Source organism: Drosophila virilis, chromosome 3 (genome assembly GCF_030788295.1).
Source record: "Drosophila virilis strain 15010-1051.87 chromosome 3, Dvir_AGI_RSII-ME, whole genome shotgun sequence".
In the NCBI taxonomy this organism is placed as follows: domain Eukaryota; kingdom Metazoa; phylum Arthropoda; class Insecta; order Diptera; family Drosophilidae; genus Drosophila; species Drosophila virilis.
This window is the reverse complement of record NC_091545.1, coordinates 10,127,234-10,154,140: the sequence shown is the minus strand read 5'-3', so window position 1 is coordinate 10,154,140 and position 26,907 is coordinate 10,127,234. Positions and strand designations below refer to the sequence as shown.

The 26,907-nt window shown below is 46.2% G+C and overlaps 5 protein-coding genes across 9 annotated transcripts; 3 read left to right on the top strand and 2 right to left on the bottom strand.

Annotated features, from left to right (window-relative positions):
* Nucleotides 1–53: 53 nt before the first annotated feature.
* Hsp83 (Heat shock protein 83) lies at nucleotides 54–3,692 on the bottom strand. Its single transcript, XM_002046942.4, has 2 exons — nucleotides 3,531–3,692; nucleotides 54–2,574 (listed from the first exon to the last, which is right to left on the bottom strand). The coding sequence occupies exon 2, from the start codon at nucleotides 2,572–2,574 to the stop codon at nucleotides 424–426; it is 2,151 nt and encodes a 716-aa protein (XP_002046978.1). The 5' UTR covers nucleotides 3,531–3,692; the 3' UTR covers nucleotides 54–423.
* A 400-nt stretch (nucleotides 3,693–4,092) lies between these two features.
* Nucleotides 4,093–5,380, top strand: LOC6622413 (uncharacterized). Its single transcript, XM_002046941.4, has one exon. The coding sequence runs from the start codon at nucleotides 4,215–4,217 to the stop codon at nucleotides 5,289–5,291; it is 1,077 nt and encodes a 358-aa protein (XP_002046977.1). The 5' UTR covers nucleotides 4,093–4,214; the 3' UTR covers nucleotides 5,292–5,380.
* A 6,056-nt stretch (nucleotides 5,381–11,436) lies between these two features.
* Girdin (protein girdin) lies at nucleotides 11,437–18,499 on the bottom strand. 3 transcript variants are annotated; one of them, XM_002046938.4, is made up of 10 exons: nucleotides 17,998–18,498; nucleotides 16,427–17,163; nucleotides 16,288–16,369; nucleotides 16,037–16,233; nucleotides 13,932–15,978; nucleotides 13,624–13,862; nucleotides 13,493–13,568; nucleotides 13,274–13,437; nucleotides 12,753–12,857; nucleotides 11,437–12,566 (listed from the first exon to the last, which is right to left on the bottom strand). In XM_002046938.4, the coding sequence occupies exons 1-10, from the start codon at nucleotides 18,064–18,066 to the stop codon at nucleotides 12,128–12,130; spliced, it is 4,155 nt and encodes a 1,384-aa protein (XP_002046974.1). In that variant the 5' UTR covers nucleotides 18,067–18,498; the 3' UTR covers nucleotides 11,437–12,127. The 3 variants fall into 3 exon arrangements, with proteins under 3 accessions (XP_002046974.1, XP_015031220.1, XP_015031219.1); XM_015175733.3 differs by having other exon boundaries at nucleotides 12,407–12,566; nucleotides 12,793–12,857; XM_015175734.3 differs by lacking the exon at nucleotides 12,753–12,857 and having other exon boundaries at nucleotides 17,998–18,499.
* A 252-nt stretch (nucleotides 18,500–18,751) lies between these two features.
* MnM (myomesin and myosin binding protein) lies at nucleotides 18,752–25,004 on the top strand. Of its 3 annotated transcripts, none has more exons than XM_002046937.4 (3): nucleotides 18,752–19,174; nucleotides 19,943–22,093; nucleotides 22,147–25,004. In XM_002046937.4, exons 1-3 carry the CDS (start codon nucleotides 19,099–19,101, stop codon nucleotides 24,204–24,206), a joined length of 4,287 nt encoding a protein of 1,428 aa, XP_002046973.2. In that variant the 5' UTR covers nucleotides 18,752–19,098; the 3' UTR covers nucleotides 24,207–25,004. The 3 variants fall into 3 exon arrangements, with proteins under 3 accessions (XP_002046973.2, XP_032290654.1, XP_015030794.1); XM_032434763.2 differs by lacking the exon at nucleotides 18,752–19,174 and adding an exon at nucleotides 19,640–19,813; XM_015175308.3 differs by lacking the exon at nucleotides 18,752–19,174 and adding an exon at nucleotides 19,640–19,864.
* Nucleotides 25,005–25,218: 214 nt separating this feature from the next.
* Nucleotides 25,219–26,104, top strand: LOC6622401 (uncharacterized). The gene has a single exon (XM_002046936.4). The coding sequence runs from the start codon at nucleotides 25,243–25,245 to the stop codon at nucleotides 26,002–26,004; it is 762 nt and encodes a 253-aa protein (XP_002046972.1). The 5' UTR covers nucleotides 25,219–25,242; the 3' UTR covers nucleotides 26,005–26,104.
* Nucleotides 26,105–26,907: the final 803 nt, after the last annotated feature.

Below are 26,907 nucleotides of genomic sequence, written 5' to 3'. Positions count from 1 at the left end.
TTTAGTTAATGTTTTATCATCGATCCGATCATCCAATCTTAATACATATTCCATTAAATAGCTAACGCATACGAAGTCTTTGTATTTCTTTCTTTCGTTACATCAATTACTTGGATTCTAAATTAGAAATTTCTTATAAACGACAACTGCTCTAAATGAATGTGTAAATCCTAATAGTACAAATTATTCTTGATTCTTGAGTTAAGCGTATTTCTGTCGCCTATAACGCGACACAACGTAAATACAAATTACAATGTAAACTGAAGTATTAAATAATATGTTGTCAAGTCAACACAAGAAGCGGTTCCGACAAAGGAAATGAAATGTGATCAACTTTTAAGTAATTTTGTTATGGTATGGTTTTCTTTTTGGTGGGGGGTGTGTGTACGTGCGAGGGGAGGGGCGGTCGGTTTGTGTGGCTGCTTAATCGACCTCCTCCATGTGGGATGCATCCTCGGTGTCCTCAACCAGAGATGGAGCATCGCCAGCGCTTTGGGCATCCTCGGTGGTCATGGGCTCATCCTCATCAATGCCAAGACCCAGCTTGATCATGCGATAGATGCGGCTGGCGTGCACCTGGGGACTGTCCAGCGAGAAGCCAGATGACAAGAGCGATGTCTCAAACAGCAAAATGACCAGGTCCTTTACTGCCTTGTCGTTCTTATCGGCATCGGCCTTCTGACGCAGCGTCTCGACAATTGGATGATCGGGATTGATTTCCAGATGTTTCTTGCCGGCCATGTAGCCCATGGTGGAGGTGTCACGCAAGGCCTGGGCCTTCATGATGCGCTCCATGTTGGCGGACCAGCCGAACTGCGACGTGACAATGCAGCAGGGTGAGTCGACCAAACGGTTGGAGACGACAACCTTCTCAACTTTGTTGTCCAGAATCGATTTCATCAGCTTGCACAGGCTCTCGAACTTGGCCTTGTCTTCCTCACGCTTCTTCTTCTCGGTCTCATCCTCGGGCAGTTCCAGACCCTCCTTGGTGACGGACACGAGCTGCTTGCCCTTGTATTCCTTCAAGTGCTGGATGACGTACTCATCGATGGGTTCGGTCATGTAGACCACTTCGAAGCCGCGTGCCTTAACGCGCTCAACGAAGGCCGAGTTGACGACCTGATCCTTGGACTCGCCAGTGATGAAGTAGATGTGCTTCTGGTTCTCCTTCATCCTCGACACATAGTCGGACAATGAGCAGAAATCATCACCAGAGGCCGAGGTGTGGAAGCGCAAGAAATCTGCCAATTTGGCGCGATTGTTGCTGTCTTCGTGGACGCCCAGCTTCAGGTTCTTGCTGAACTGGTCGTAGAACTTCTTGTAGTTCTCCTTGTCCTCGGTGAGCTCCTCAATCAGCTCCATGGTCTTCTTGACTAGATTCTTACGGATGACCTTCAAAACCTTGTTCTGCTGCAACATCTCACGGGAAATATTAAGCGGCAAATCCTCGGAGTCGACCACACCCTTGATGAAGTTCAAGTACTCGGGAATGAGATCCTCGCAGTTGTCCATGATGAACACACGGCGCACGTACAGTTTGATGTTGTTGCGCTTCTTCTGGTTCTCGAACAGATCGAAGGGTGTGCGGCGTGGGATGAAGAGCAGAGCACGGAACTCTAGCTGGCCTTCGACGGAGAAGTGCTTGACGGCCAAATGGTCCTCCCAGTCGTTGGTCAACGACTTGTAGAACTCGCCGTATTCCTCCTGGGAGATATCATCAGGATTGCGTGTCCAGATGGGCTTTGTCTTGTTCAACTCCTCATCTTCTGTGTACTTCTCCTTGATCGTCTTTTTCTTCTTGGCATCCTTATCTTTCTTATCGGCATCCTCATCCTCGCCAACATCCTCGATCTTGGGCTCATCGGTGTCCATCTCCTTCTTCTCATCACCCTCCTTCTTCTCATCATCTTCATCATCGCTAACTTCTTTCTCGCGCTCCTTCTCTACCAGCAATTTGATGGGGTAGCCAATGAACTGGGAGTGCTTGTTGACAATCTCCTTGATCTTGCTCTCCTCCAGGTAATCGGTCTGATCCTCCTTGATGAACAGCACAATCTTGGTGCCACGGCCCAAGGGCTCGGAGTTATCGGCACGGACAGTGAATGAGCCACCGGCGGATGACTCCCAGACGTACTGCTCATCATCGTTGTTCTTTGAGGTGACGGTCACCTTGTCGGCAACCAAATAGGCCGAATAGAAGCCAACACCAAACTGGCCAATCATGGAAATATCGGCACCAGCCTGCAATGCCTCCATGAATGCCTTGGTGCCCGACTTGGCAATTGTGCCCAAATTGTTGACCAAATCGGACTTGGTCATACCGATGCCGGTATCAATGATGGTCAGTGTACCAGCGGTCTTGTTTGGGATTAGCTTGATGTACAGCTCCTTGCCGGAGTCAAGCTTGCTGGGATCCGTCAGCGATTCATAGCGGATCTTGTCGAGCGCATCAGACGCATTGGAAATCAATTCACGCAAGAAGATTTCTTTGTTCGAGTAGAATGTGTTGATGATCAACGACATGAGCTGAGCAATCTCAGCCTGGAATGCGAAAGTCTCAGCTTCTTCAGGCATCTGCAACAATAACCAAACCAAATCAAAATTAAGTAAACATTGCACACACAATTAGCCAGGCCAAAAAATCTTCATGCACTCCTTGCAACTTCACGATTGTGTAAATGTGTCCCCAAAAATTCAACTTGAAGTTGAATCGAACTTTCCGCCATTTGCATTAGCTCCAATCAGAGAAATTTCGTGCATATATGCTATTGCTTGCTCACTCACTCATGCACGAAAGTACTTGCATACAAAAGCGATGTACACACTGGCCTCGCTCCTTTGCATGTACGAATTTTGTGTATGTATGCGCGCATGAATGTACATATTCAATTGGAAAAATCGAGAAGCGTTGCCTTGCCAACAAATACAATTGCTTGATGTATTCTAGAAATTTACCCTATATATATTGCTAAATGCGAAGTAATTTTCCTTTTCACTCACAATAAATTTCTAGAAACTTTTCTTGAAGCGCCGAAAAGTGCCGAAATTCCCACGTGTGAGAGCCAGACAAAGGCAAATAAATGCAAATGCAATCGTATAATGTGCGAAATATGAAAGTCCATAATCTTAATCGTATACCTACAACTATTTAAAAAGCTGCGAGGGCTTTTAAAAAAAGTGCAACCTTCTGGAAGCAATGCTCGAGAAATTTCGGAAATTTATTTCAACCGGCATAATTCGCAGGCGAGTCATTTCAAACGCGCGCTCCTCAATTTTGTAGCTGTGTGCGTGAGCACGTTAAACCTTGCAGTTAATTTATATTTCACAAATTATAAATGAAACATAGTGCGTTAGGCGGCAATTTCTAGAACTTTCTGCAATCGATACCACAAGGATTTGTGTTAAGAGCGCTCCCTTTACATACGCACGTACATTTGTTAAAATTCACGAATGAAATTGCAATTTTCTTTGTTGCAGCATTTTCTACGTATTATCAAAAATAGAAATGTTGCAATTTTGTCGTTGCTTACCTTGTATGTCTTTGTTTCACAGAATTAACTTTAAAAACAATATACTTTTCAGTTTTCTTTGGGCAGAAAATGAAATTCACTTTTTTCGCTTTGCTTTGCTTTCAAGCAGACGCTTCACAATGCTCACCGCACGAATTTTGTTTCAATACTGACAAGCCGGCATCTGCTTACTGCTGCTTTTATAGAGGGTGCACAAAATGCCTCGAAACTTCTAGACACTTCTAGAGACTTCTCGTCGCCAGGGCTACCTCTTCCGGTTATCAACGCATTGTTGCATGGAGACAACTGACAGTGTTGTAGGTCGATGGTTTTGTAAAGTTCTAGAAAATATGTTTAATGTTTGGGATCTGTTGGTTTCAGTATTATATAAAAAAAATCGGAGGTCATTTAATAAGCCCATAAATACTATTGGCATATTAATAACCTTTAGCACAAACATTGTATAATCTGCAATACATAAGAAAAGTATAATTTAATAAATATTTCAAATTATTTGTATTCCTAGTCTATGCGTTCTTTTGGTATATTTTTCGTTTTTCTTTGGTATTTTAGTGCCAAACTTGTGATGAACATAAAGTGTGCCCGACCTTTTATTTATGTGTATTTTGGAACTAATTTAGTAAAGCGTTTTTTTTGTTTACGCCGTTGTTAATTCAGGAATAAGTGGACTGATTATATATTAACATGGGTGGCACTCGCTGCGTATTTCGCGACTGTCAAGTCTCAACACAGCGTAATCCGAAGATGCATTTTTTTAAATTGCCAGTTCGTGATCCAGTTCGCCTGGAAGCCTGGATAAAGAATTGCGGTAACGCCGACATTTTGAATGTCACACGGGAGAGGCTATCAAATCGCGCAGTTTGCGCCCGCCACTTTCGCTACGAATGCTTCATGAACTACAAATTGGATCGACTTATTCCGAACCAGACGCCCACATTGATGCGCGTCAGCAAGGATCTGGCCTGGGATCTGGAGCATCTCGATGAGAATGGCGAAGCCACAATGGTCAAGCTGTCCATGCCTACATTGTCACACTTGATACCTCCCGATAATTTTGAGTGCCCACTTGGTTTCACCGAGGATGCACGATTTGGCCGCAAATACGCAGCGAGAAGACGAACGCCCCCAAAGCCTCTGACCCTGGAACCAAATAAAAAAAAAAAAGTTGCGCCGGAGCAGCTAAATAAGACTGAAGCATCCATAATTGTTGACTTGAGCACAGTCAACATAGATGATGGTAAGCTGGACAAGGAACTGTCCGGAAAAGTTGTTGATATGGAAATATTAACAGAGCCCAATAAAGCGGAATCCGTTTCTCTGCAAACTTCGCTCTCAGCCGAAGAGATTCCCCAAGAACTGCAGCTTAGGTATGATCAATTGAGTGCAAACTACGAGCAGCTCTTAAAGGATAATGCCGATTGCAAGCAATCAATAATAAGACTAGAGGCTCAAATTCAAGCCTTAAAAAACAATAGCACATCCTCCTGTGCGCCACAATTGACCAAGCCGCAACTGTATAATGGCATTAAAAAATATCTGGGTCCAACCATGGCTGCGCTCGTGCGTATGGAAATGTTTGGCGGCGCCGAGCGTACATGGAAGGAAGATGAGCGCGACTTTGCCAAGGAGCTGCTGCAGCTCGGCGAAGACGTTTACACACATTGCTGCGATGAGTGGCGATTCCGGTTGCCCTCGCTGCGTATGGCACGCAGCTGGCTGGAGGACAAAGGCGCCGCAGTTGCCGCAGACGAACAGCTATAGACGTAACATTTGATGTCATCTTTTCGGATAAGATCAGCAGACAAAAATGTGTTATCTTTAATTAGGTGTATATAAAAAATTTGCTCTCATTTGGATGTTTTTGGCATCAATGCCAAATTTATATGTGGCACAAGCAGCAGAACTATAATTTATTTGCTCATGCCAATCTTTATGATCTTATGATCCATGCCCATGGCTCCGTATAAATCATAATTGCCGCATTATTAAAATGCGATTTGGAAAATTAGCACGCTTCAAAGCTTTTTCAGCCTCCCAACCGAACAGACATATCAAAGTAAGACTTCAGGATGACTCCGTGTCACAAAATTGCGGCAGTAAGTTAAGAAGAAAAATGTGCTACAAAATATGACTTAACATTTCCTATTTGCAGTTGATAGTTCTACTTCCATTGCTGGAAATAATAAATTGCCAAACGTGCTCAGATTGTTCACTGACAGACGGCATATACGCCTGTGTGGACGAATTCAAGTATGGAATCTGCTTCGGTCTGGGTACCGTCTATCCCAGTGCCATTGAGTCATGTCCAGATGGTTACTACTGCAATGGTGGGGGCACATTTTGCACTCCGATGGAGACCTCTTCTGTTAGTTCATTAGAAATTATCAACGTTTGCAATTCCTAATTTCAAATTCCAATATTGTAGCCATCCTGTGTAACATCCACGACTACAGTGGCAACCAGTGAGCCGTCCTCATCGCAGTCCACCGAATCGAATACAGGTGTAACCACGGACTCGTCCACCTGCTCAGATTGTTCACTGACAGACGACATATATGCTTGTGTGGATGAATTCAAGTATGGAATCTGCTACGGTCTGGGTGCCGTCGACCCCGATGCCATTCGTTCATGTCCAGATGGCTTATACTGTAATGTTGATGGCACATTTTGTACACCGATGGAGACCTCTTCTGTTAGTTCCGTAAAAATGTTAGAAGTTGACAATTTTTAATCTTCCATATTTTTATTCCAGCCATCCTGTGTAAGTACCACAACGGTGGGGCCCACTGATTCGCCAACTTCACAGACCACAGAATCGGCTACATCGCAAACCACAGAAACGTCTACATCGCAGTCCACAGATTCGTCTACATCGCAGTCCACAGATTCTTCAACAATTACACCCACTGATTCTTCCACCCCACAGATCACAGATTCTTCAACAATTACACCCACTGAATCGTCCACCCCACAGTCCACAGATTCGTCTACATCGCAGGCCACAGATTCTTCAACAGTTACACCCACTGATTCTTCCACCCCGCAGTCCACAGAATCGTCTACATCACCGGTCACAGTATCATCTACATCGCAGGTCACAGATTCATCTACATCGCAGGCCACAGATTCTTCAACAGCTACACCCACTGATTCTACCACCTCGCAGTCCACAGAATCATCTACATCGCAGGCCACAGATTCCTCAACAGCTACACCCACTGATTCTTCCACCTCGCAGTCCACAGAATCTTCTACGTCGCAGGTCACAGAATCTTCAACATCGCAGTCCACAGAATCGTCTACATCGCAGGTCACAGATTCGTCTTCATCCCAGGCCACAGATTCCTCAACAGCTACACCCACTGATTCTTCCACGTCGCAGTCCACAGAATCTTCTACGTCGCAGGTCACAGAATCTTCAACATCGCAGTCCACAGAATCGTCTACATCGCAGGTCACAGAATCTTCTACATCCCAGGCCACAGATTCTTCGACAGTTACACCCACTGATTCTTCCACCTCGCAGTCTACAGAATCGTCTACCTCACCGGTCACAGTATCATCTACATCGCAGGCCACAGATTCCTCAACAGCTACACCCACTGATTCTTCCACCTCGGAGTCCACAGAATCTTCTACGTCGCAGGTCACGGAATCGTCTACATCGCAGGTCACAGAATCTTCTACATCGCAGGCCACAGATTCTTCAACAGTTACACCCACTGATTCTTCCACCTCGCAGTCCACAGAATCTTCTACGTCGCAGGTCACAGAATCTTCAACATCGCAGTCCACAGAATCGTCTACATCGCAGGTCACAGATTCGTCTTCATCCCAGGCCACAGATTCCTCAACAGCTACACCCACTGATTCTTCCACGTCGCAGTCCACAGAATCTTCTACGTCGCAGGTCACAGAATCTTCAACATCGCAGTCCACAGAATCGTCTACATCGCAGGTCACAGAATCTTCTACATCCCAGGCCACAGATTCTTCTACAGTTACACCCACTGATTCTTCCACCTCGCAGTCTACAGAATCGTCTACATCACCGGTCACAGTATCATCTACATCGCAGGCCACAGATTCCTCAACAGCTACACCCACTGATTCTTCCACCTCGCAGTCCACAGAATCTTCTACGTCGCAGGTCACAGAATCTTCAACATCGCAGTCCACAGAATCGTCTACATCGCAGGTCACAGATTCGTCTTCATCTCAGGCCACAGATTCGTCTTCACCTCAGGCCACAGATTCTTCCACCTCGCAGTCCACAGAATCTTCTACGTCGCAGGTCACAGAATCTTCAACATCCACTGATTCTTCCACCTCGCAGTCTACAGTATCTTCTACAACTCAGTCAACAGATTCTTCAACACCAATAACGACAACAGCTGTACCCGCAGTTGATCCCGATGTATACTGTGCGGGTCTCAACATGAAAGGCTATTTCAGAGTCGAGAGTGATTTAACCTGCAAGGAGTAAGTTGCGTTCCTATCGCCTTATAGCTAAAAGAATATTTATATAATTTATGTTTCTACAGATATGTCTACTGTTATAAAATATCGGGCGAATACTTTGGCTGGCTCTACTATTGCAATACCAACGAATATTATAACTCCAAAACGACTCTCTGCGAAACTGAACGACCTGATGACTGTTAAAAATGATTATTATGTTACATAATATTCCTAGCAAATCTGTATACAAGTTCTATAAACTACAGCGAGGCAGAAAATTAAATAAATATTTTATATAACTGAATTAAAATAACTATTGTTAGTTATTTGGCAAGCGTTCCAAAATGTGGCTGGCAAAACTGTATACAAGTTCTATAAGCTACTGCGAGGCAGAAAATTAAATAAAATATTTTATAAAACTATTATATTATTGTTAGTTATATATTATTTAACGCTTCTTTCTGTTGTTCAACAAGGAGTTTAAGTTTAAGCTTTTGTAGTGTGAACAGAACAGAGAATATTTATATTTATTTCAAAGTATTAGAGGAGAGGAGAAACCAAATGAGTGAGACAGTATAGGCAAGTAATAAAATGTTTATGTACAACTTTCTGGTTTTTCATTGTCGCAGTAGTCTCCGTTAAACCAAAATCCTGTTCCACACTCCTGGACTAGGGCAGTCCACCCATTACTGTCACTTTCGCATTGCACGTACCTAAGAGAAAAGTTGCACATATTATCTGGATAACATTGTTAAGGTAGCATATGCTTACGTGGCACAGGTGGGATCCAATTTATTTGTATACCAGCCTCCCATTTGAGTTTCCTTACAAAATGTGTCTGGATCCCATGGGGCTTCTGTGGTGGTAGTTTGCGTGGTGCTTGACCCAGTTACACAATTGGTAGTTCCGCTTGCTTTTGGATAACATATATATTTTTGCCCGGTGCAATGATAATCCGTGGGACATTCTATATAATCCTCTGTCGGAATGCCTAAATAATTGTTGAAACTGAGTGAATCGTTGTGCTTATGAAAACTCTTATAAATCCTCACCATTTAGGCAGATCGAAAATGAGGTTTCACTGTGGCAGGCAACTGGAACATCAGTTTGGCAGACATCGCACTGCCCCATTAAACTGGATGGCAGGGCCAAGGAAACTATAAAAACCAGAACCTAAAAGGGCGAGTAAAATATTCGTTATATCAGATTAAGGATAGATATATGTGCTACTTACGTTCTTCGAGAAGTGAAACATTTTAGAGCATGTGCAGTGAAGCGCTTATTATGATGGACTGACACAAATTGATGGATCTCTTGATTTATATGTTAATCTAATGTGCACTGATATGAAAAACGACCTTGATTTTGATCACATCATAAAGAATTTTTTGGCTGTATATTATAGCAATTGCGATAAAGCTTGAGAGAGTCATAAACCAAGGTAAAGGCTTTCGTAAGTCTGGGAAATATTATTTTTTATCATTATATTTGTGAAATATTATTTTAGATAACCAACAAAGTGGAGCAAAATACTTAGAGCTGTGCTCAATTCTCTCATGCTATTTATGAAGAAAGAAAACAAGATATTCTTGATTAGTTGGCGACATTTTAATTAAACAGCATAATATTAAATTTTTTAGGTGCAATTATCTGGCTTCACGGAATCACAAGCTGTTCCATTAAAATATGGCTTTTTCGATGATGAGCATTCAACTATAGATCCAGTCATTACACCGCTTCCACTTTTATAACAATAAATGAACCTAAATCGAATGAATAACATTATACAGGGAGTAGTCGGAGGGTTGGCCAGTTACATACGATTTACAGGTGGGATCGCCCTTGTTTACATAATTATTAGCCTGACTCTGGGTGGAGCAAAATGCGACTGGGTCCACAACGGGTATACATATGGGTTGATAGTCAGTTTCTGGATAACAGATATACTTATCGCCAGTACAAATGTAGCCAGTGGGACAGGTTATAACGTCGTTGGTGGCTACTCCTGTGACCAGAACGGATTGGCTTTGGTATTATAACATCCATGAATCTGTCATGACATATTCACCTGTTATGCATATCGAAAAGGTGTTCTCGCTGTGACAGGCTACATTTCCGGACGTACACACATCGCAAGTGGCGTGCAAATATTGCACCAACAGCTTTTATTGAAATTGTATTTATTAATGTATTATAACTGAATGTTATTGAGTTCCTAATTGACTCTTGTTACCAGAAATATAAACAGCTTTGACCACATCTTGCCTCTATCGCGTGCAATTCACTTTTCCAACTAACAAAATTTGGGCAAAGATTGTGGATTTTATGTACGTTTTTTACGCTGATAAAAAACATATTATCTCAGCTAGAAACTCGTCATTATGCTTTTTAGTTTATGAGCTATTTGCTTAAGTTTTATTTTGATATCTTATATATTTAATAATCATATGAAAATAAACGTTGTCCAGGGATGAAGAATAAAGTGTCTTCTTCACCATCCACTAGCTTCTTTAGAAGGCAAGAGAGGAAACTAAAAGAAACAGAGAAACAACAATTTAGAGTAGCATATTCCATATATCAAATAAAATGACTCTCTCCAAGAGCTACTGCCTCTTATGATATACTGGCACAAATTCATGAAGATCTTGATTTATGTGATAATCCCGTACACACAGTCATAGATAACCGCATTTTCTGCGAAACATTAACTTAGAAAAGCAACAAATTGGGTAAAATAATTAAGAAAAAAAAAGCAAGATATTCTTGATAAGTTGGCTACATATTACTTAAACAGCATCATATTAAATTTTTTTAGGTGCAATTATCTGGCTTCACTGAATTACAAGTGGTTCCATTAAAATATGGCTTTTTGATGTCGAACATTCACTCATATATCCAGTCTTTACACCGCGTCCATTTTTATAACATTAAATGAAACTGAAAAAAATGTACAAAAACGTAACATAGATTATTGGTCAATTAATTACGATGGACTTACCTTCTGTATTCGGATAATTTATAGTTGCCAGCCTTACCCAATTGTGCACAATATTCGCTTGGATCCCAATTGTCTACTTCTGTGGTTATTGTGGGTTCCGGGAAGGTCGTTTGTTCGGCATTTTCAGTATCTTCACTATTTGCTGCCGGGGGCTCTCGGCTATGGTTTTAAGTTCAGATTAAACTTCATTGCTCCATAAATCCTCTCAAATTAATTACCTGCTTGGCATATTCGGGCTGACAGTTTCCTTTAATGGAAAGGATATAGTAAGTAGGCTGAAAGTTGGATGATTTATCTGCGATTTAAGTTACCAGAGATATGAACACCTTTAGCCAAATTTGTTACGGTTGCGCTTCTTTCAATGCTCAAACTAAAATGCTGTGCAGAAAAAGTTATCTTTATGTACATTTCTTTTTTGGGAAGATCTCTTTACAACGGCTTTAATAATTAATTAACTTTATGTTTGTGGTTTTATTGCGTATTTAGGCGTTTGTCAATAAATTAAAGAACGTTACTTCTACTTTCATTGTTATTGCTTAGTCTTAGAAAAATATATGTATATTCACAAATTGAAGGCGCATTCGTTAGCTGTAAGCTGTAGTATACAATGTGTGTGGCGTGTAGGAATATATTCGAGTTCAAGTGTTACATGTAAAATGCATATAATTAATTATAATAAAACTTTTGACCTGTGGCTGCTCTTGGGGCAGCCCAATCTTGTGGACGTTACGGACATACATTTCGGTACATAAGTACATGGATATATGAGTAAACATGTATATATATAAATACATATATATATATATATATATATATATATATATATATATATGTATGCTGCTAGGTAATTATGAATTCGCACAGTTGCCGTAGTCTTCGTTTTGTTACATATAAATACAACTACAATTTGTATATCTATCTATATCTAGTTGTAAAACACAACATACACAAAAATTGATGTAAATGCTACGTATATAAATTGCAGACTTGTTTGTCTGCAGCTTAAGGCAAATTATAGCATTTAAGAAGCACTTTGTAAATTTCTCTTCTGTTAAGCTAAAGGCATAAATTCGTTACTTTCTAAAACGAAATAATACTTCGTCGTCAGCAAATGCAGTTTTGTCGTGTTCCAAAATATCTAAACGCAGCCGTATTCATACCAAATGCTATTGCTCTTATCCTCATTGCGTTTGCGCATCGCTTTATCGTCCTGGTTGGCGCTGCCCGCGACGCTGCCGCCACTGCCGCTGGCCTGCAGCAGCGGACTCTGATCGCTAGTTGTTGTGTTGGCGGGCGCACCGCCAATGGTTGTATTAATGCGATTGTACATAAGAAACGTGGCTGGTTGATTGTCGTTCTTTAGTGGTGTTTGTGGTTCAGCTCCGGTGGCAGCGGCGGCGGCTGCTGCAGCATTGTTGCTGGGCGTCGGCGTTGAACTAGCCTGCGGCTGTTGCGACTGCTGCGCTGACGCGCTAGAGCCATCTGGCAGCTTTTCGTCGATTAAATAGACGGTGCGCCGAGAGCCCGCAGTGCCAAGCGTTAAGCTGCTGCCAGTTACATCCGGCGGTTCCAGGGTGCTGCAACCAAAATGCCATTAGAACAAATACACAGAGAACGTGGCACAAATGCAATTTATGGGCAAAGCGATATCCACAAAACACAAACATATATAGACAGCGCCGCATCAAAGGAGTTGGGGAGTGGGATGATTTTTTTTGTTGTATTAATGATTTAATGTATGTTAGACATTTAAAAGCGCATACCCGTGCACGCTATTTCTACGTGAGTTACTCAAATCCGTACGTTTCTGTGCCTGCAGACTACTTCGCACAGTGCCGCCGCGTTGTATGGAGCTATCCAGTAAATCTCTGTATATGGTACATAAACAATGCAATATACAGTGTGTGTGCGTGTGCGTGTAAAGTTGTTGTTGTGTATATACATGTAAATATAACAAGAACGAGAACCATAAACCAAACTAAGTACATAATTTAACCAGGAAAGTAAATGCATTCGGCATGCCAAAGCTTGAATACTTCGTAGGACTAACAAATTAATGCTTTCCAGTTTTTTTCAGCTGGAAAGCTTAGCAACAGTTTAAAGATTCCTTGGCGACATTCGCAAATATTTGTTAAAGCAAAGTTAAAGCACAGAAGAACTTTACTCAGTCAAATTTCAAGCGGACCGGATAAAATAGGGCATATTCTTCAATGAAAACTTAATCTTATGGAGCATTGCTCGTATCTCTACAGAGATTATTTAGATAAACTAAGACTCAGCTTACCGCTGAAGACTCTGACGTAGCGGCATATTACGCTGTAGCAAATGTGTGTCAGAGGCTATGGATAGCGGTTCCTCGTTGCTATTGTCCGACTCATTGCCGCCCGATTCGGAGCCGATGACAAACTGTGAATTGGTGCGCGCATCATCCACCCAAGAACGACGATTCTGCAATATACCAAGCATTAGTTCTAATATTATAAATAGTGAACAGATTCCCTACCCGACTAGGCACTTTATTCATCAAATCGGAGCTGGCCTTCTTGACGCGTCGAACGAGGCTGCTGGCGAATGGTTTTCTGTGAAATATTCTACGTTAAGTTCCAGTTAGATAAGCTATACTCCTTTACATACTTCTTTTGCACAGTGGTCTCCGATTTCTTATAGTGCTCCATTATCTTCTCTTCGAGCTTTTCTTTTTGACGCTTTAGACTGTGCACACGTTCCGTATAGTTCTTTTCCTCCTCATGGAAGTGCTTTTTATCTTCCAACGAAATGGCCAGAAGTTCTTGGTACTGCGAAAGCAGCTGTGACACATTATCCATCAGAGCCTTGCGCTCTGAGTCCAAGTCCGCATTATTTTGTATAAGCATCTTTGCGGAGAAAATGTATAATTAATTATATACAAAATTGAAAGAGTATTAAAGTACTGTAAGACTCACCTCGCAACGCTGCTGCACCTTGGAATATTCGATCTGGAGCAGACGAACCTGATCTTGTTTAGCATTTAGCTCGCCGGTTAGCTCGGTATTTTGCAGTTTCAGACTGCTGTGCTCCATGCGTATCATCTTGTACTGTTCCTGTATGTTCTTGTACTCGTTCTTGAAGCGATCGCTAGTGGCAAAGAGATTGCGGAAGTCGTCCGTAAGCTTGGAGTGTTCGGTGCGCAGTATGGCGAGGTCTTCGTGGCATGTCTTCATGCTGTTGGTTTGTGCTGTCAACTCCTCGATACGTTGCTCCTGCGATTGGATTGTCTCGCGTGCATCGCGCGTCTCTTGGCGCAGATCTCGCACGGCCGCCTTTAGCTGTTCCTTGTCCTTGTTGAGTGACTCGTATTCGGCGGAGAGCTGATCGTGCAGACACTGTAGTGTAACCTGATCCTGTAGCGCGTGCTTATGCTCCTGCTGCAATGCATCAATTTCCTTCAGCAGGGTATCCTTTTCGGCGGCCAGCTGCGAGTTGGCTAACTGCAGCGCCACGTGCTGAGTATTGAGCGATGTGATCTGTGAGCCCAACGCTGCCACATCCACACTAAGACGAGCATTCTCGGTTTGCAGCTGCGTATTGCTGTCCTGCAGACGCGTCACTTCCGCCGAGTCGCGCGCTGGACTTAGACGCAGCTTGTGTTCGAAACGCAGCTCCTGCGTTGTCGGTGCGTGTGTAGCAGCTGACAATTCAATGTTCTTTTCAACAGTGAAGATCTCCTGGCGATGACAGAGCACACACATATCCGACTTGACGCCAGCCTCCAGCTGCTGTTCCCGATTCACATTAAGCATTATTTCACGCACCGTTTTAAAGGTCTCCGGATTGCGCACTAGCTTCTCGACTACGTGCTCCACATTTAGTTCGGCCGGCTCGCCATCGACTTCGTTAACGTCGAGACCCAGCTTTTCCAGATTGTGACGTACCTTCTTGGTGACGAGCGTACCATTGACCAGATCGTTTCGTAATGTGCTTATCATTTCCCGATCTATGTTCCGCTGCGAACTAAGCTCTTGATTCTGTTTCTCCAGTTCGACAAGCTTTTGCTGCACCTGCTCTGCTTCGTCCTCAACTTTCGCGAGCCGCATTAGCTCCTTGGCTTGCGTGTCCAGCCGATTGATGCTCTGGTCTAGCTGCACAGACTTTTGTTCGCTACTCTCTTTGAGTTTGGCCACCTCCTTAAGAAGGCTGGCGTTTTCGCGCTCGAAGGTGCACACCTTGGCTTCAATCTCGTAGAGTTTCTGCTTGGTCTGTTCGTATTGTTGTTGCTTCTCAGCATACTGTTCAAGCTCCTTGGTTTTGCTTTCTGCAAGACGCTCTAAATCATCGGCTCGCCGCTGGATGCTCTCGTTGAGCGTTTGAATGCGTTGCTTCTCCTTGTTTAGCGTCTCCACATGCTGTTCGGCATCCGAAAGTTTCTGGCGATCTACGTCGCGCTCTAGACTCTGGCGATCATAGCTCTTCTGGCGATTATCGACGGCATCCTGCAGTTTTTTGTTCTCTTCCAGTGCGTTTTTGAATACGCTCTCCAATTCTACATTTTGTTGCGTCAATCTTTGAATGTTCTCTTGCATTTGTTCGATTTTCAGTGACAATTTCTTCTTCTCCTTCTCGAGCTCTAGCATTTTGCTGGTTGATTCGTGGAAGCTGCTTTCCTTCAACTGCTCCAGGGCGGCAGTGAGTCGTCGGTTCTCCAGCTCCAGTTTTAGAGCACGCGTTTGTGCATTGTTTGTGAGTTGCTCGGATAAGCTGTTGTCGCCGGAGTTGCACTCGTCCTCATTGTCGGAGAAGGATTTATCAACCTCCTGTGTAGAATTGAGATTTTTTGCCACCAGCTGTAGCTGGGCATTTTCCTCGAGCAGCTCCTCTAGCTTGGATCTATCCACATCACGCTCCAGCGCCATGTCATTGAGTTTCTGTTTGTACTTTATGATTTCCGACTCCAAGGTGATGGCATGTTCCGAACGCTTGCGTGAACGCTGCAGCTGCTCCTCTAGCATTTCTCTGCGAAGTGGGATAAAATGTAAGTAAATCGATTATATATGTAACTTTTTGCAAATACTTGGATTCCAGCAGCACGCGATTATCCTCGCGCAGCTCTTCAACTCGTGATTTGTAAAAGTCAGAGTCGCCTAGCTTTTCACGATATTTCTGCACCTCAATCTCCAGACGATCGGCACGTTCGGCACGCTCCCGCAAGATATCCACCTCATCCCGATAGGCAGCCGCACGCTTCGCCTCGGTAAACCACTCCTGACTCTGTAGAACAATTAAAGGATATTAGTTGTTTGCTTGGGAATTGAAGCCTCTTACCTCCTGGCGCAGCTTGTCAAAGCGCTGCTTTTTGTCATCAAGCTCCTCGCGCAACTCCAGCAGATTTTCCGACTTCTCCTCACTGCGAAGGGAACATTTTGTAGAATTTACTGTTTGGTAATTGGATTGAGTGACTTACAGCTCTTGGCGCAACTTGCGATTCTTTGATCTAAGATCAGCGCACTCCACGGCCAAATGATTGCTCTCCGAATTGGAGGATGAGGAAGGTGTTGAGGTGGCCGTGCCGCTGGAGGGCGATCGTGGTACACTGACACCTTGGCCGCACTCAGCGCCTTCGCTGTTACTTAGCTCTGGCTCCACGCACACGGTCTCGATCCACTTCAAGTACATGTGATCGCGCTCCTTAGTTAGCCGGATTATGTGGCCATACATATTTTCCGCCGATAAACGGTCGATTGAATCTTCGGTGAGCACCAGACTATGGCTATCCGTAACTTGTTTAATGAGCGCCACAATGCCATGCTGCGTCTCCAGATCCAGCTCCTTGATGCGCGCAATGAACAGCTCCTTATTGGGGCATTGCACCGCTGCACCCAGCAACAAGGTAAGCAGCGTTTTCATCTGTTCCAGGCCATGCTTACTCTCCGGATAGTAGCCCAGCATGTATGCATCTGGCAGCACCAATATAGTTTGGCCCAGTTCCTCCTCGAACAACGACTTCAGATTGCGGACAATGCACTCAAAGTTCTTGGCGCGCGCGATGCTCAATGAATTGCCGCTCAGATCGCTGAGCAACTCGCTGGGATTGTTTTGCGGCTCCGGATCGATCTGCAGCCAAACACTGTGAATTATGAGCCCGTCCAGCAGCGAGGTATAACCAGCTAGTAGCTCGGCACGTGGCAGGCATGACTCCAGCTGAAAGCGAAAGATGAAGCCATGATTATGATGCGCATGGAGCTGCATGACTAACTATAATAACAGCAACGATCACGGCGTTCAAGTTCCAATTGGCAACTTAATGAATAACGCAACATTTCCTTTTTAAGAGGTACACTGAACTTGTGGCAAGCACAAGCTCAACAGGTAAGAATGTTCTATTTGAGGATGCCCGACTGGAATATACTTAAGTGCTTATTACTGTCACACGTTTATACCAAGAGGATGTAGTTACTTTTTGATAAGAATAAAACTTTAAGGGATGTAGATTCAAGATAGAAGCGAGTAAAAGCGAGAGGCAAATAATAAGTGAAGGAGAGAAGAAAGAAGTTCGTCAAGAGAAAATAGAATAGATATAGAGTGGAATTAATAGAAACGGTAAATCTTACTACGGACTATTTGCATTGGGGGAATGTTGAAGTTTTAAGAAACATACGATAATATACCCTTTTTAATAGACTAATTTGCAAAGGGTATGAAAAGCCGGTCGAGCAAAACTCTCCGTTCTCGCAATTGGCAAACAAAAGGCAGCCGACGGGCCGCTGCTAATGACAACATAAAAAAGTTGTTGCTGTGCCGTAGACGGTAGCAATAGCCGTCCCAGGCAAAGCCACAGTTACAATGACCTTGGGGGCTGTGCGGCGGAAATCTATGTGGCTTTATGTATAGCTATGCATGTATGTATATGCACATATGTATGGGTGTTATGTGGGGGCGCATGCATGTAAATTGAACACTTGAATATTTGTATGGCAATCACGTTGTTATTCAGTTACCCTCTTATGTGCATGTCGAGCATGTTCATCCACTTACCCAAGAGACGAGCGCTCCATTTATGAATTCGTCAATTTCCATTGGTGTTGCGGTTGCCGTGCCAGCCATTGTTGTTGTTGTTGCCGTTTTTCCAGTGTGTGCGTGTGTGTGTGTGTGTGCCTGCGTGCGTGTGCTTATGAGGCGACGCCGCTGCTGCTGCACCTGCACTCGCACCTGCCGCAATCGTCAATACAACTGCACTGGCGACAGCAACGGCGGCTGTGTCTTTGTTTCTAATTCAATTGCCGCCGCGACAGCTTCACAGCCTCCAAATCATTACACATGCAAACACACACACACTCACACACGCGCGCATAGACACAGTTTACAAGCGAATAACAATCACAGAAAACACAAACAAATTTTAGATTCTTGTTTTTTTGTGTTAGAAGTGTTGCGCGGATAATCGTTTAGTATTATTTGTTTAACATAAACAAGCAATTAACTGCTGTCTTTTTTGGCGAAACACCTGCGTTGCGCTAGCTGTAAATTGGGGATGTAAGAAATAAACAGTTAGAGATGTACTAAGCACATCGATGTAATCGTAGACGATATTTAGTTTACTATCGATATGGCTATCGTTAATTTAAACATTTGCCAAGGCCTATTTTTATTGCATTTTAACAATAAATGTAAGTAATTCACATCAATGACTAGTTGAGCTCTTGCCAAAAAACAAATTTGAGAATTGCCTTATCGATTGCTTATCGAACTAGTAATATTAAGTAACTGACTCGATCAGCAGGCAGCTGTTGCAATATTTTTCCACTACTGGCAACTCTGTGCGCTAGTTGCCGTTGACATTTCTTAGCGCCCAAAGCTTATTTGTGTGTGGGAATGCCTGGCTATACTGACGAACGGATTATTTAACGCGTCCGTAAAAATGGCTAAAATTGCGAATCAAAATTGCAAATTACGAAAATTGCACTGTTAAATTAGTTACTTATAATTGGAAAACGTATTCGAAAGTATTGAAAACGAAATAAAACGACGCGTACGCGTACCGTGAGAGTGTGTGAAGTTAAAGGCGGCTTGCCTATATATAGATACTTCTATATATGCTGAAAGAATTGCAAATAGGTTAAATATTTAGTATTCGTAATGGGCAACCAACCCGGTAAACTGCAAACTGCACAGACTGGACGGCCCAAAAAGAATGTGCATTGGAAATCTGCAGGCAAGTTATACAGAATGCCCGGCCCAATTCCATAAAAAAATTCAACTAGAATCTAAAATATATTCCCGAGTTTCCACACTGAAAAGTTCTCTAATTGGCTGTGAGAGCATGCACACATAGTCCACATAGTTGGTGGGAGCGCTAGAAATTTGGCTATTTTTAGCCACTCGCATATTCAAGTGGTTGCCGCGGCCGTCCATTGACGCGACGGCGTCCGTCGGGCCGTTTTTCTGTTTTTATACCCTGCTCCCAATGAATACGGCTGAAAAAGGGTATAATGATCGTTGACAAATGTATGTTACGCACAAGAGGAGGGAGCTATCTGCGCATAGCCCAAGCGATCTAGCTCAAAATCTTAAATAACTGTATAATTTAAAGCAGCTCTTTCGATAGTGAGCATAACGTGCGCTTATTTTAATCATCGATAGGTCGTGATGTTTTTATGCAATCGATAGGTTTCGATTTTAAAACGCAGGACTTTCAAGCATAGCTTAGAGCTTTGTTTTTCTAGCAATAAATATATTTACGGCAGCTCAAGAGTGTTGACAGGGTACCACCGAGTCGTGCACGCTGGACTAGTGGTCTCTTACTTGCTTCTTGTTTTTCTGAATCTTTGGCCTAAAATCTGAAGACGTCAAAGTAATGTTTTTGAAATAGTTTTTGTTTTCTTTTAAAATACTGCGCAAGCGCGTAAGTGCATGTTCTTATTTTTGTTGTTGAATATTTTATGCATTATTTACCTGTGCTCTGTGGTCTTCGGTTTTTCAGAACGGCCCTCTCCGCCGGGTCGGCCCATACTGACACCTCTGGCGCTCTCCGAGCAGCAGCCCGATGTGGTCAACCTACGTTGGGATCGCCCGATGCTGGACGGTGGCTCGCCCATTATCGGCTATACGGTCGAGCAGCGACGCGTCGGCTCGCCGCATTGGGTGCGTGCCACGCCCACGCCCATCTCGGGCTGCGAGATTCAGATAAGCGGTCTGGAGCCGGGCTGGCGTTACGAGTTTCGCTGTTTTGCCGAGAACATTGTCGGACGCTCGGACGCCAGCGAGCTGTCCGATCCGCTGACCGTGACCCTGCAAAGGAATGCGATTAGTGTGCCACGCTTCATTGAGGAGCTGGTGGACATGGACGCCGTCGAGGACGAGCGCATTGAGTTTCGTGTGCGCGTTTTGGGTGAGCCTCCGCCGGAGATCAACTGGTTCAAGGATGGCTACGAGATCTTCAGCAGCCGCCGCACAAAGATCGTCAACGAGCAGGACGTTAGTGTGCTAATCATACACCAGGTGGCGCTAACCGACGAGGGCGAGATCAAGTGCTCGGCCACGAACCGTGCCGGGCACGTGGTGACCAAGAGCCGGCTACAGGTGCAGGCGCCGCCCAAGATTCGTCTGCCGCGCACCTACGAGGATGGCCTCATCGTCGAGGCGGAGGAGGTGGTCCGTTTGAAGGTGGGCGTGGCCGGGCAGCCGCCACCGGCCATCACCTGGTTGCACGAAGGCGAAGTCATCGTGCCCGGCAATCGTTTCGAGGTGACCAACACGGAGAAGAATTCGCTGCTGAAGATTGACAATGTGCAGCGCTCGGATCGGGGCGAGTATATGGTGCGTGCCTGGAACAAGCTGGGCGAGGATATCACCTCGTTTCTGGTCACGGTCACCGCCCGACCCAATGCACCCGGCGCGCCACGTCTCAACATGTCCTTCGGCAAGTCGGCGACGCTCTCCTGGACGGCGCCCCTAGACGATGGCGGCTGCAAGATTGGCAACTACATTGTGGAGTACTTTCGCATTGGCTGGAACGTCTGGCTGAAGGCGGCCACTACGCGCGCCCTGAGCACCACGCTGCACGACCTGATCGAAGGCTCCGAGTACAAGTTCCGCGTCAAGGCCGAGAATCCCTACGGGTTGAGTGAGCCCTCCCCGGAGTCGGAGCTGCTCTTTATACCGGATCCCAAGCGTGGCATTACCAAGCCCAAGTCGGCGACCAGAATCGCTGGCGACGAGCGGAATGGCAACGGCGGGAAGGATGCGGATAAGGACAAGTCAAAGCCGGTGCCACCGCGTCGCAAGACGCTCTCACCACCACGTCCGCATGCGGATGCGGCGACCAGCATGTCCGCTTCGCCCAAGCAGTCGCCGCGCGGCGCACGCAAGCCGACGCCGCAGCTGGTGGACAGCGAGCAGCTACGTCACGAGATGTCCTACGGCACCTCTGACCAGGCGCTGAAAATGAATGTGCGTAAAAGCCCATCGCTGAGCAGCGCCGACTCAACAGCAGTCCAGGCGCAGGCCAGCTCCAATCCCAAGCTCAATCTGACGCTGATAACCACCACGGCTTTGGCGGATAGGCAGGAGAAGCCAGCCAAGCCACCCAAATCCCCGACAGCTGCTGCTCCTCGCAAGCTTTTCAATCCCAAGCCCGTCGCTAACCCAAAGGATAAGTCGCCGCAGAAGCCACAGCCGCTGCCGCAGCCACCAGTGGCACCTCTGGAGTCGTTGCAGGACGTGGCTCACCGTTTGCCTGCGCCGCTACGCAAGAGCCCGACGCCGCCAGAGCCCATCAAGTCGACGCCCGCGCTGCAGCGCAGCGCCGAGCCCGTCCAGCTGGGCGTCAATCAGAATGTGAGACGCTACTCCGGGCACGCCCTGAGTCCGGCCAAGCATGTGCCCGCCCTGGCCATTGCCATTGCCACAACAGCCAATATGGGCGAAAAGCTGCCCAAGATCGAGATCAGTGCCCCGCCGCCTCCGCCTCCGTCGGAGCCGCTTGAACCGGCCACGCCTACTTCGGAGCCGACGCCACCGGTGGCCAAGATGCGTCCACAGAAGCCAGCGGACAGACACGACGAAGTCCACACGAGCAACGAGTTCATGCTGGTGGTCTTCGACAAGAACAGCAAGGTCAAGGATAAAGACAGTAAGTAAAGAAGCCAATCCCAAAAATATCCAATTAATATACTCTTTGTCCAGAGCAAGATTCCTTTGAGCTGGAGCTGGAGGACGCCATACAGCCGCCACCGATCTCCATATCCGCGCCGGATCTGGCCTTTCTGGAGTTTACCAACTTGCATACGACCTTTCCGCTGCGCCGCTCGGTCAGCTCCACGGAGCTACTCTACGAGCGTGCCATGGCCCGTTTTTACGAGGCCGTGGAACTGGAGCAGGCGGCCAAAAGCAAGGTGAAGACTGCGGCACAGGAGAAGGAGCAGGCGGCGCAGCCCGTCAGTGCCACGTTCCGAAAGCGTCTGGGCTCCATGACGGAGGCGGAACGTGCCTCTTTCGAGCGCCGGAGCGAGCTGCGACGCCAGTCGGCGGACATGGTACCCATGGTTCGCAAGTGGGACTCCCGGGAGAACATCAACATTGTTGATCTGAAGAACTTGACACGCGCTAATACGGAGCGACTGCTCAACCTACAGGCGAGGGACGGCGACAGTCGGGAGGAGGATCTAGAGGAGGAGGAGGAGCGCACAGAAAGCACAGCCGAGGATAGCGAGCAAATGGATATGGACATGGATGATGAGCAGCAGCAGCAGGGCTACCATCTTGGCTCGGACTACACCGAGAGCACGGCCACCTCCGACCAGGACTCCATTGAGAAGTTCAAAATGGAGCTCATGGCACGCACACGCTCGCCCAGTCCGCGCGACCTTGAGACCTATCATCCGCGCAACATGGGTGCCGGCACCTTTACGCCGTATCGTGCTCCGACTCCGGAACAAGCGGCTGTGGTGCTCAACCGGCCAATGCCGCTGCCCAGTCCGGACTTTGTGCCCAAGCCCATACTGAAGCGCTCGTCCAACGAGCATGTGGAGCAGTCCACCAGTCAGCCCAGCAGCCCAGATCCGCAACAGGAGTCCGGAAATGGTGCAGTCATCACCATTGCACCCCCCGTCGCCACCGCCCCCGTCGCCGCTCCAAGTGCGAGCAATCTGAAACTGGATCTGGCCAAGGGCATCAAGTCATTCTTCAGCCGGGATAAACGCTCCGCCACCGAAAAGAACACCGAGGCCAATGAGGAGATCTCGAATCCGCTGGAGAAGACCAATGCGGCTGCCATTGCGGTGGAGCTGGAGACGAAGCGCAAGGTCAAGGAGGAGGAGGAGCTGCGCCGCCAGGAGGAGGAGCGACTCATGCAGGAGGAGGCGCACGCAGCCGTCGATCACTATAGCGATCTGGTGCGCCAGGTGAGCAGCACCCACAAATACCACAAGCCGCTCTACCTCGACCGGGATGAGCTGAAACGCGCTGCTGCCCGGGCGGGCGATAAGGACGACGACGACGACGACGACGAGGGCGCCGCAGCGGAGCATCAACAGCGTCGGGCACGCAACGATGACCAGGAGCAGCAGCAACTGCTGCTGGCGCCACCCGGCGCCAATCGCGAGCGTCGTCTGTCCATTTCGGAGCGCGAGCAGCTCGTGCATGTGCGGGATGCGGCCAGCAGTCATGCCATGCACAAAGCGCCTGAAACACCGCGGGATCAGCCGGAGGAGGACGATGACCGAGAGCCTGAATACCCCACTGTGCTGGTGGTGCCGCCGCCGAAGTCCAAGAATAAAAAAGAAGCCGAGGAGCGCAACGAGAGCGTCTTTAGCGAAATAGTCGAGGCACGTCCGGATGCACGTGGACGCACGCGCCTGGTGAAAGTCAAGCGTGTCATTAAGCGGCGTGTGCCCTCCAGCACGCGTTCCCGCGATGCCTCGTTGAGCAGGCCGCCGACCCTAGAGCACGGCTCGCAGGCGGCGTTGTTGCTGTCCGCTGCGGATCGCGAGCTGCTGGAGAAGGCGGCCAGCTTGGCGCTGGTGCAGTCCCGCTCTGAAGAGCAGGCGCATGAGAAGGTGCGCTCCGCACTGAGCTACGCCACGGATCTGGTGCTCTTCCTGGTCGCCTGCTATGTCTATCTGTTCAAGGACGCACGCCTCGTCCTACCCATACTGGCGCTCATGATCTATCGCCAGCTGGGCGAGGCGCTGCGCGGCTATGTGCCCAGCTGGCTGCGACGCAGGGGCAATAATGGAGGCGCCTAGCACGGACAAAGGTGGCCCTCCTCCTTCTTCCCCCCGTTCATTTCATGCGTTTATTGGTTAAGTTAGCTCTTATCAATCCTTCGACTTGTACGCTCGTATGTATTTTAAGCTTAAGCCCCACAAGTTCGGATCCATAACGAACTTCTTATGAATAACCCCATATACGTATACGCTCTTTCGAATGGTATAGCTGATCGATCTTAGTGATATGGCAGACATATATATACGTTATATATGACGTTCATGGCAAAAGCAACCAAGTTGTTGTTTCGTATTTTGTCCGATTGAAAAGGTTCGGAACCGATCCATTAAAGGAAGGAAGAGGAAGAAACACCTTAATCGATCTGTTCTCAGTCTTATTCTTAATCTACTTTTTAATTAATTGCAATTAATTAAAGTCTGTTGGTTCTATTCTAATAGGAAGTTTCTTGAAGGAATATATAATCCCATAATAGATTGTCCAATAATTCTATCCAAATAATCCCTGCCTATTCAATTAATTGTTGTTCATATTGGTCTTTTTCTATTTCTTCCAATATGAAGATATGTCTATTCTATTATTTCGACTGAGCTATTAGAGATGAAGTCATATTATTATGAACTCGTATATTATCTGCCAGCTGGGAATCGGTTGGCTATATATGAATCATTTGATATACTTAAGCAACCCTTTGTTATGTGTTGTGGTCTAGGCCTAATGCCATATTTTGTGTTTGTTTGCGGTTAATTGTCGGTCTTTCTGGATTTTTTCGGCTCATTTACTTTTTACTTGAGAAATAAAGCACACAAAAACAATTACCCAGCGGCCATCAGTTAGTTCCGGTGAAACGCAAGATAATATATATTATATCCAACTATAAACAGATCGAATCGGGTGACTTTCTTATCGGCAACACGGACGCCGACGTCTTCGCTTGTGTCAACAGAGGCTGCTGCGACAAAAACTCTGGACTTATCACAGCTGGGTAAACAATTTAGGCTTCGTATAAAAAGCAGATGCTTCTGCGGCCAAAGGCACACTCGTCCGAAATCCGTAATGGCAGCTACATACGCCTGGTTCTTGCTGCTCTGCCTGGGAGGCTGCGGCCTGTGCGAGGCTGCAATCCGACCAGCTTTGGATGCGCCTGGCAATGGAGCAGTTGGACCCGTGGGACCGCCACCGAACCTGGCCCAGGATCTAATGGATATCTTTAACCTAATACAGTTCAAGCCCATGAATCAATTGTTTGTGCGCTATCTGCTCAACGATGCCCAGTTCCAGGCGTTTGTACGCATTCTGAACAGTAATGCGGGCTTCATGGCACACTGGCGCCTGCTGGCCCAGCCGGAGGTTGTGCTCTTCCGGCAATGGGTCAACCAGCAGCTGTTGGCCTCGAGTGGCAAATTCGAGATGGAGGAGCTCGAGGTGTGCATGACGCTGGTCAATCGCTATCCCTACTTGTCGGGCACCGTCTACGGCTGGCAGGGATTCCTTAACGAGCTGGAGATGTACTTTCCGCGCTACGCCATTAGCGCCCATATCCAGGCCAAGGTGCAACTGATGGGCATTTTCGCGCAGTTCTATCAGCGTCTGGGCGCCCTGAAGGTCGTCTACGATCGTTGGGTGGCCCTGCCCGCCACACAGGCGGTGCTCGCCCAGCTTCAGGCGGAGGGGATAGACACCACACAGCTGGATACCATAATCCGTGAACTGTTTGGCTGGCAGGCTACCAACGGAACAGCTACGACCCTGCCCTCGCCCACGCCCACTGTGCCGTCTGGCGCTGTCGTCATGCCTGGAGGCTCACTAATCCTCTAACTAAAATGGCCCATGTCCATATGTATATTTCTATTTGTACATCAATATATGTGAACATATGTACTTACCCAAAAAATTGCATCCAATAGTAGGATATATGCGCATCACTGAAAAAAAAAGCAGAAATATGAAGTTAGTTGATCAATCATGCATTCGTGTACGCATATACGTACATGCGTGCATACAAGAATACGTACATGCGTGCATACAATACGTGCATGCGTGCATACAAGAATACGTGCATGCGTGCATACAAGAATACGTGCATGCAAGCATACGTGCATGCGTACATGCAAGCATACGTGCATGCGTACATGCAAGCATGAGTGCATGCGTACATTCACTCATACGTGCATACATACGTTCATGCGTACATACATACGTGCATGCGTACATACATATATACGTGCATGCATACATACTGACATGTATATATATGCATGCACGCATATGCATTACACACATACATACATGCATGCACACACACACACACACACACATGCATACTTACATACTTATAAGCACACACACTTTAATATATAGCTAACACCACTTTTTAACACGACACAAACACACAACACTTGTAAGAAAGGCATGGAAGCCTGCCAGTCTTACTTGAATTTTTGAGAATCGAGGAGGAGGGCAGCAGTTCAACAGACGTTATTTTCAAATGAACAGCGCAGTGGGAAGTAAACTTGTACTGCGTTTGCTGTAGGAAAACTTTCAGGCACACACACAAACATACGTACATACATGCATACATACATACAGACATGCGCACATACATACATACATATATACATACAAACTTACAAAGTATGATTATCATTTTTTTAAATTTTGCAGTGCAGCAGGGGGAGTTATTAATGCAATTGAATAATGTTGATCTGCTTTTGGTATAAT

Coding starts and splice junctions, on each gene's coding strand:
- Hsp83 (XM_002046942.4), bottom strand. CDS start 2,574: ATGCCTGAAGAAGCTGAGACTTTCGCATTCCAGGCTGAGATTGCTCAG.
- LOC6622413 (XM_002046941.4), top strand. CDS start 4,215: ATGGGTGGCACTCGCTGCGTATTTCGCGACTGTCAAGTCTCAACACAG.
- Girdin (XM_002046938.4), bottom strand. CDS start 18,066: ATGGCTGGCACGGCAACCGCAACACCAATGGAAATTGACGAATTCATA. Junction 15,979..16,036: donor CGCGTGCTGCTGGAATCCAA/GTATTTGCAAAA, acceptor CCCACTTCGCAG/AGAAATGCTAGAGGAGCAGC. Junction 13,863..13,931: donor AGGTGCAGCAGCGTTGCGAG/GTGAGTCTTACA, acceptor TTCTCCGCAAAG/ATGCTTATACAAAATAATGC.
- MnM (XM_002046937.4), top strand. CDS start 19,099: ATGGGCAACCAACCCGGTAAACTGCAAACTGCACAGACTGGACGGCCC. Junction 19,175..19,942: donor TGTGCATTGGAAATCTGCAG/GCAAGTTATACA, acceptor TCGGTTTTTCAG/AACGGCCCTCTCCGCCGGGT. Junction 22,094..22,146: donor CAAGGTCAAGGATAAAGACA/GTAAGTAAAGAA, acceptor CTCTTTGTCCAG/AGCAAGATTCCTTTGAGCTG.
- LOC6622401 (XM_002046936.4), top strand. CDS start 25,243: ATGGCAGCTACATACGCCTGGTTCTTGCTGCTCTGCCTGGGAGGCTGC.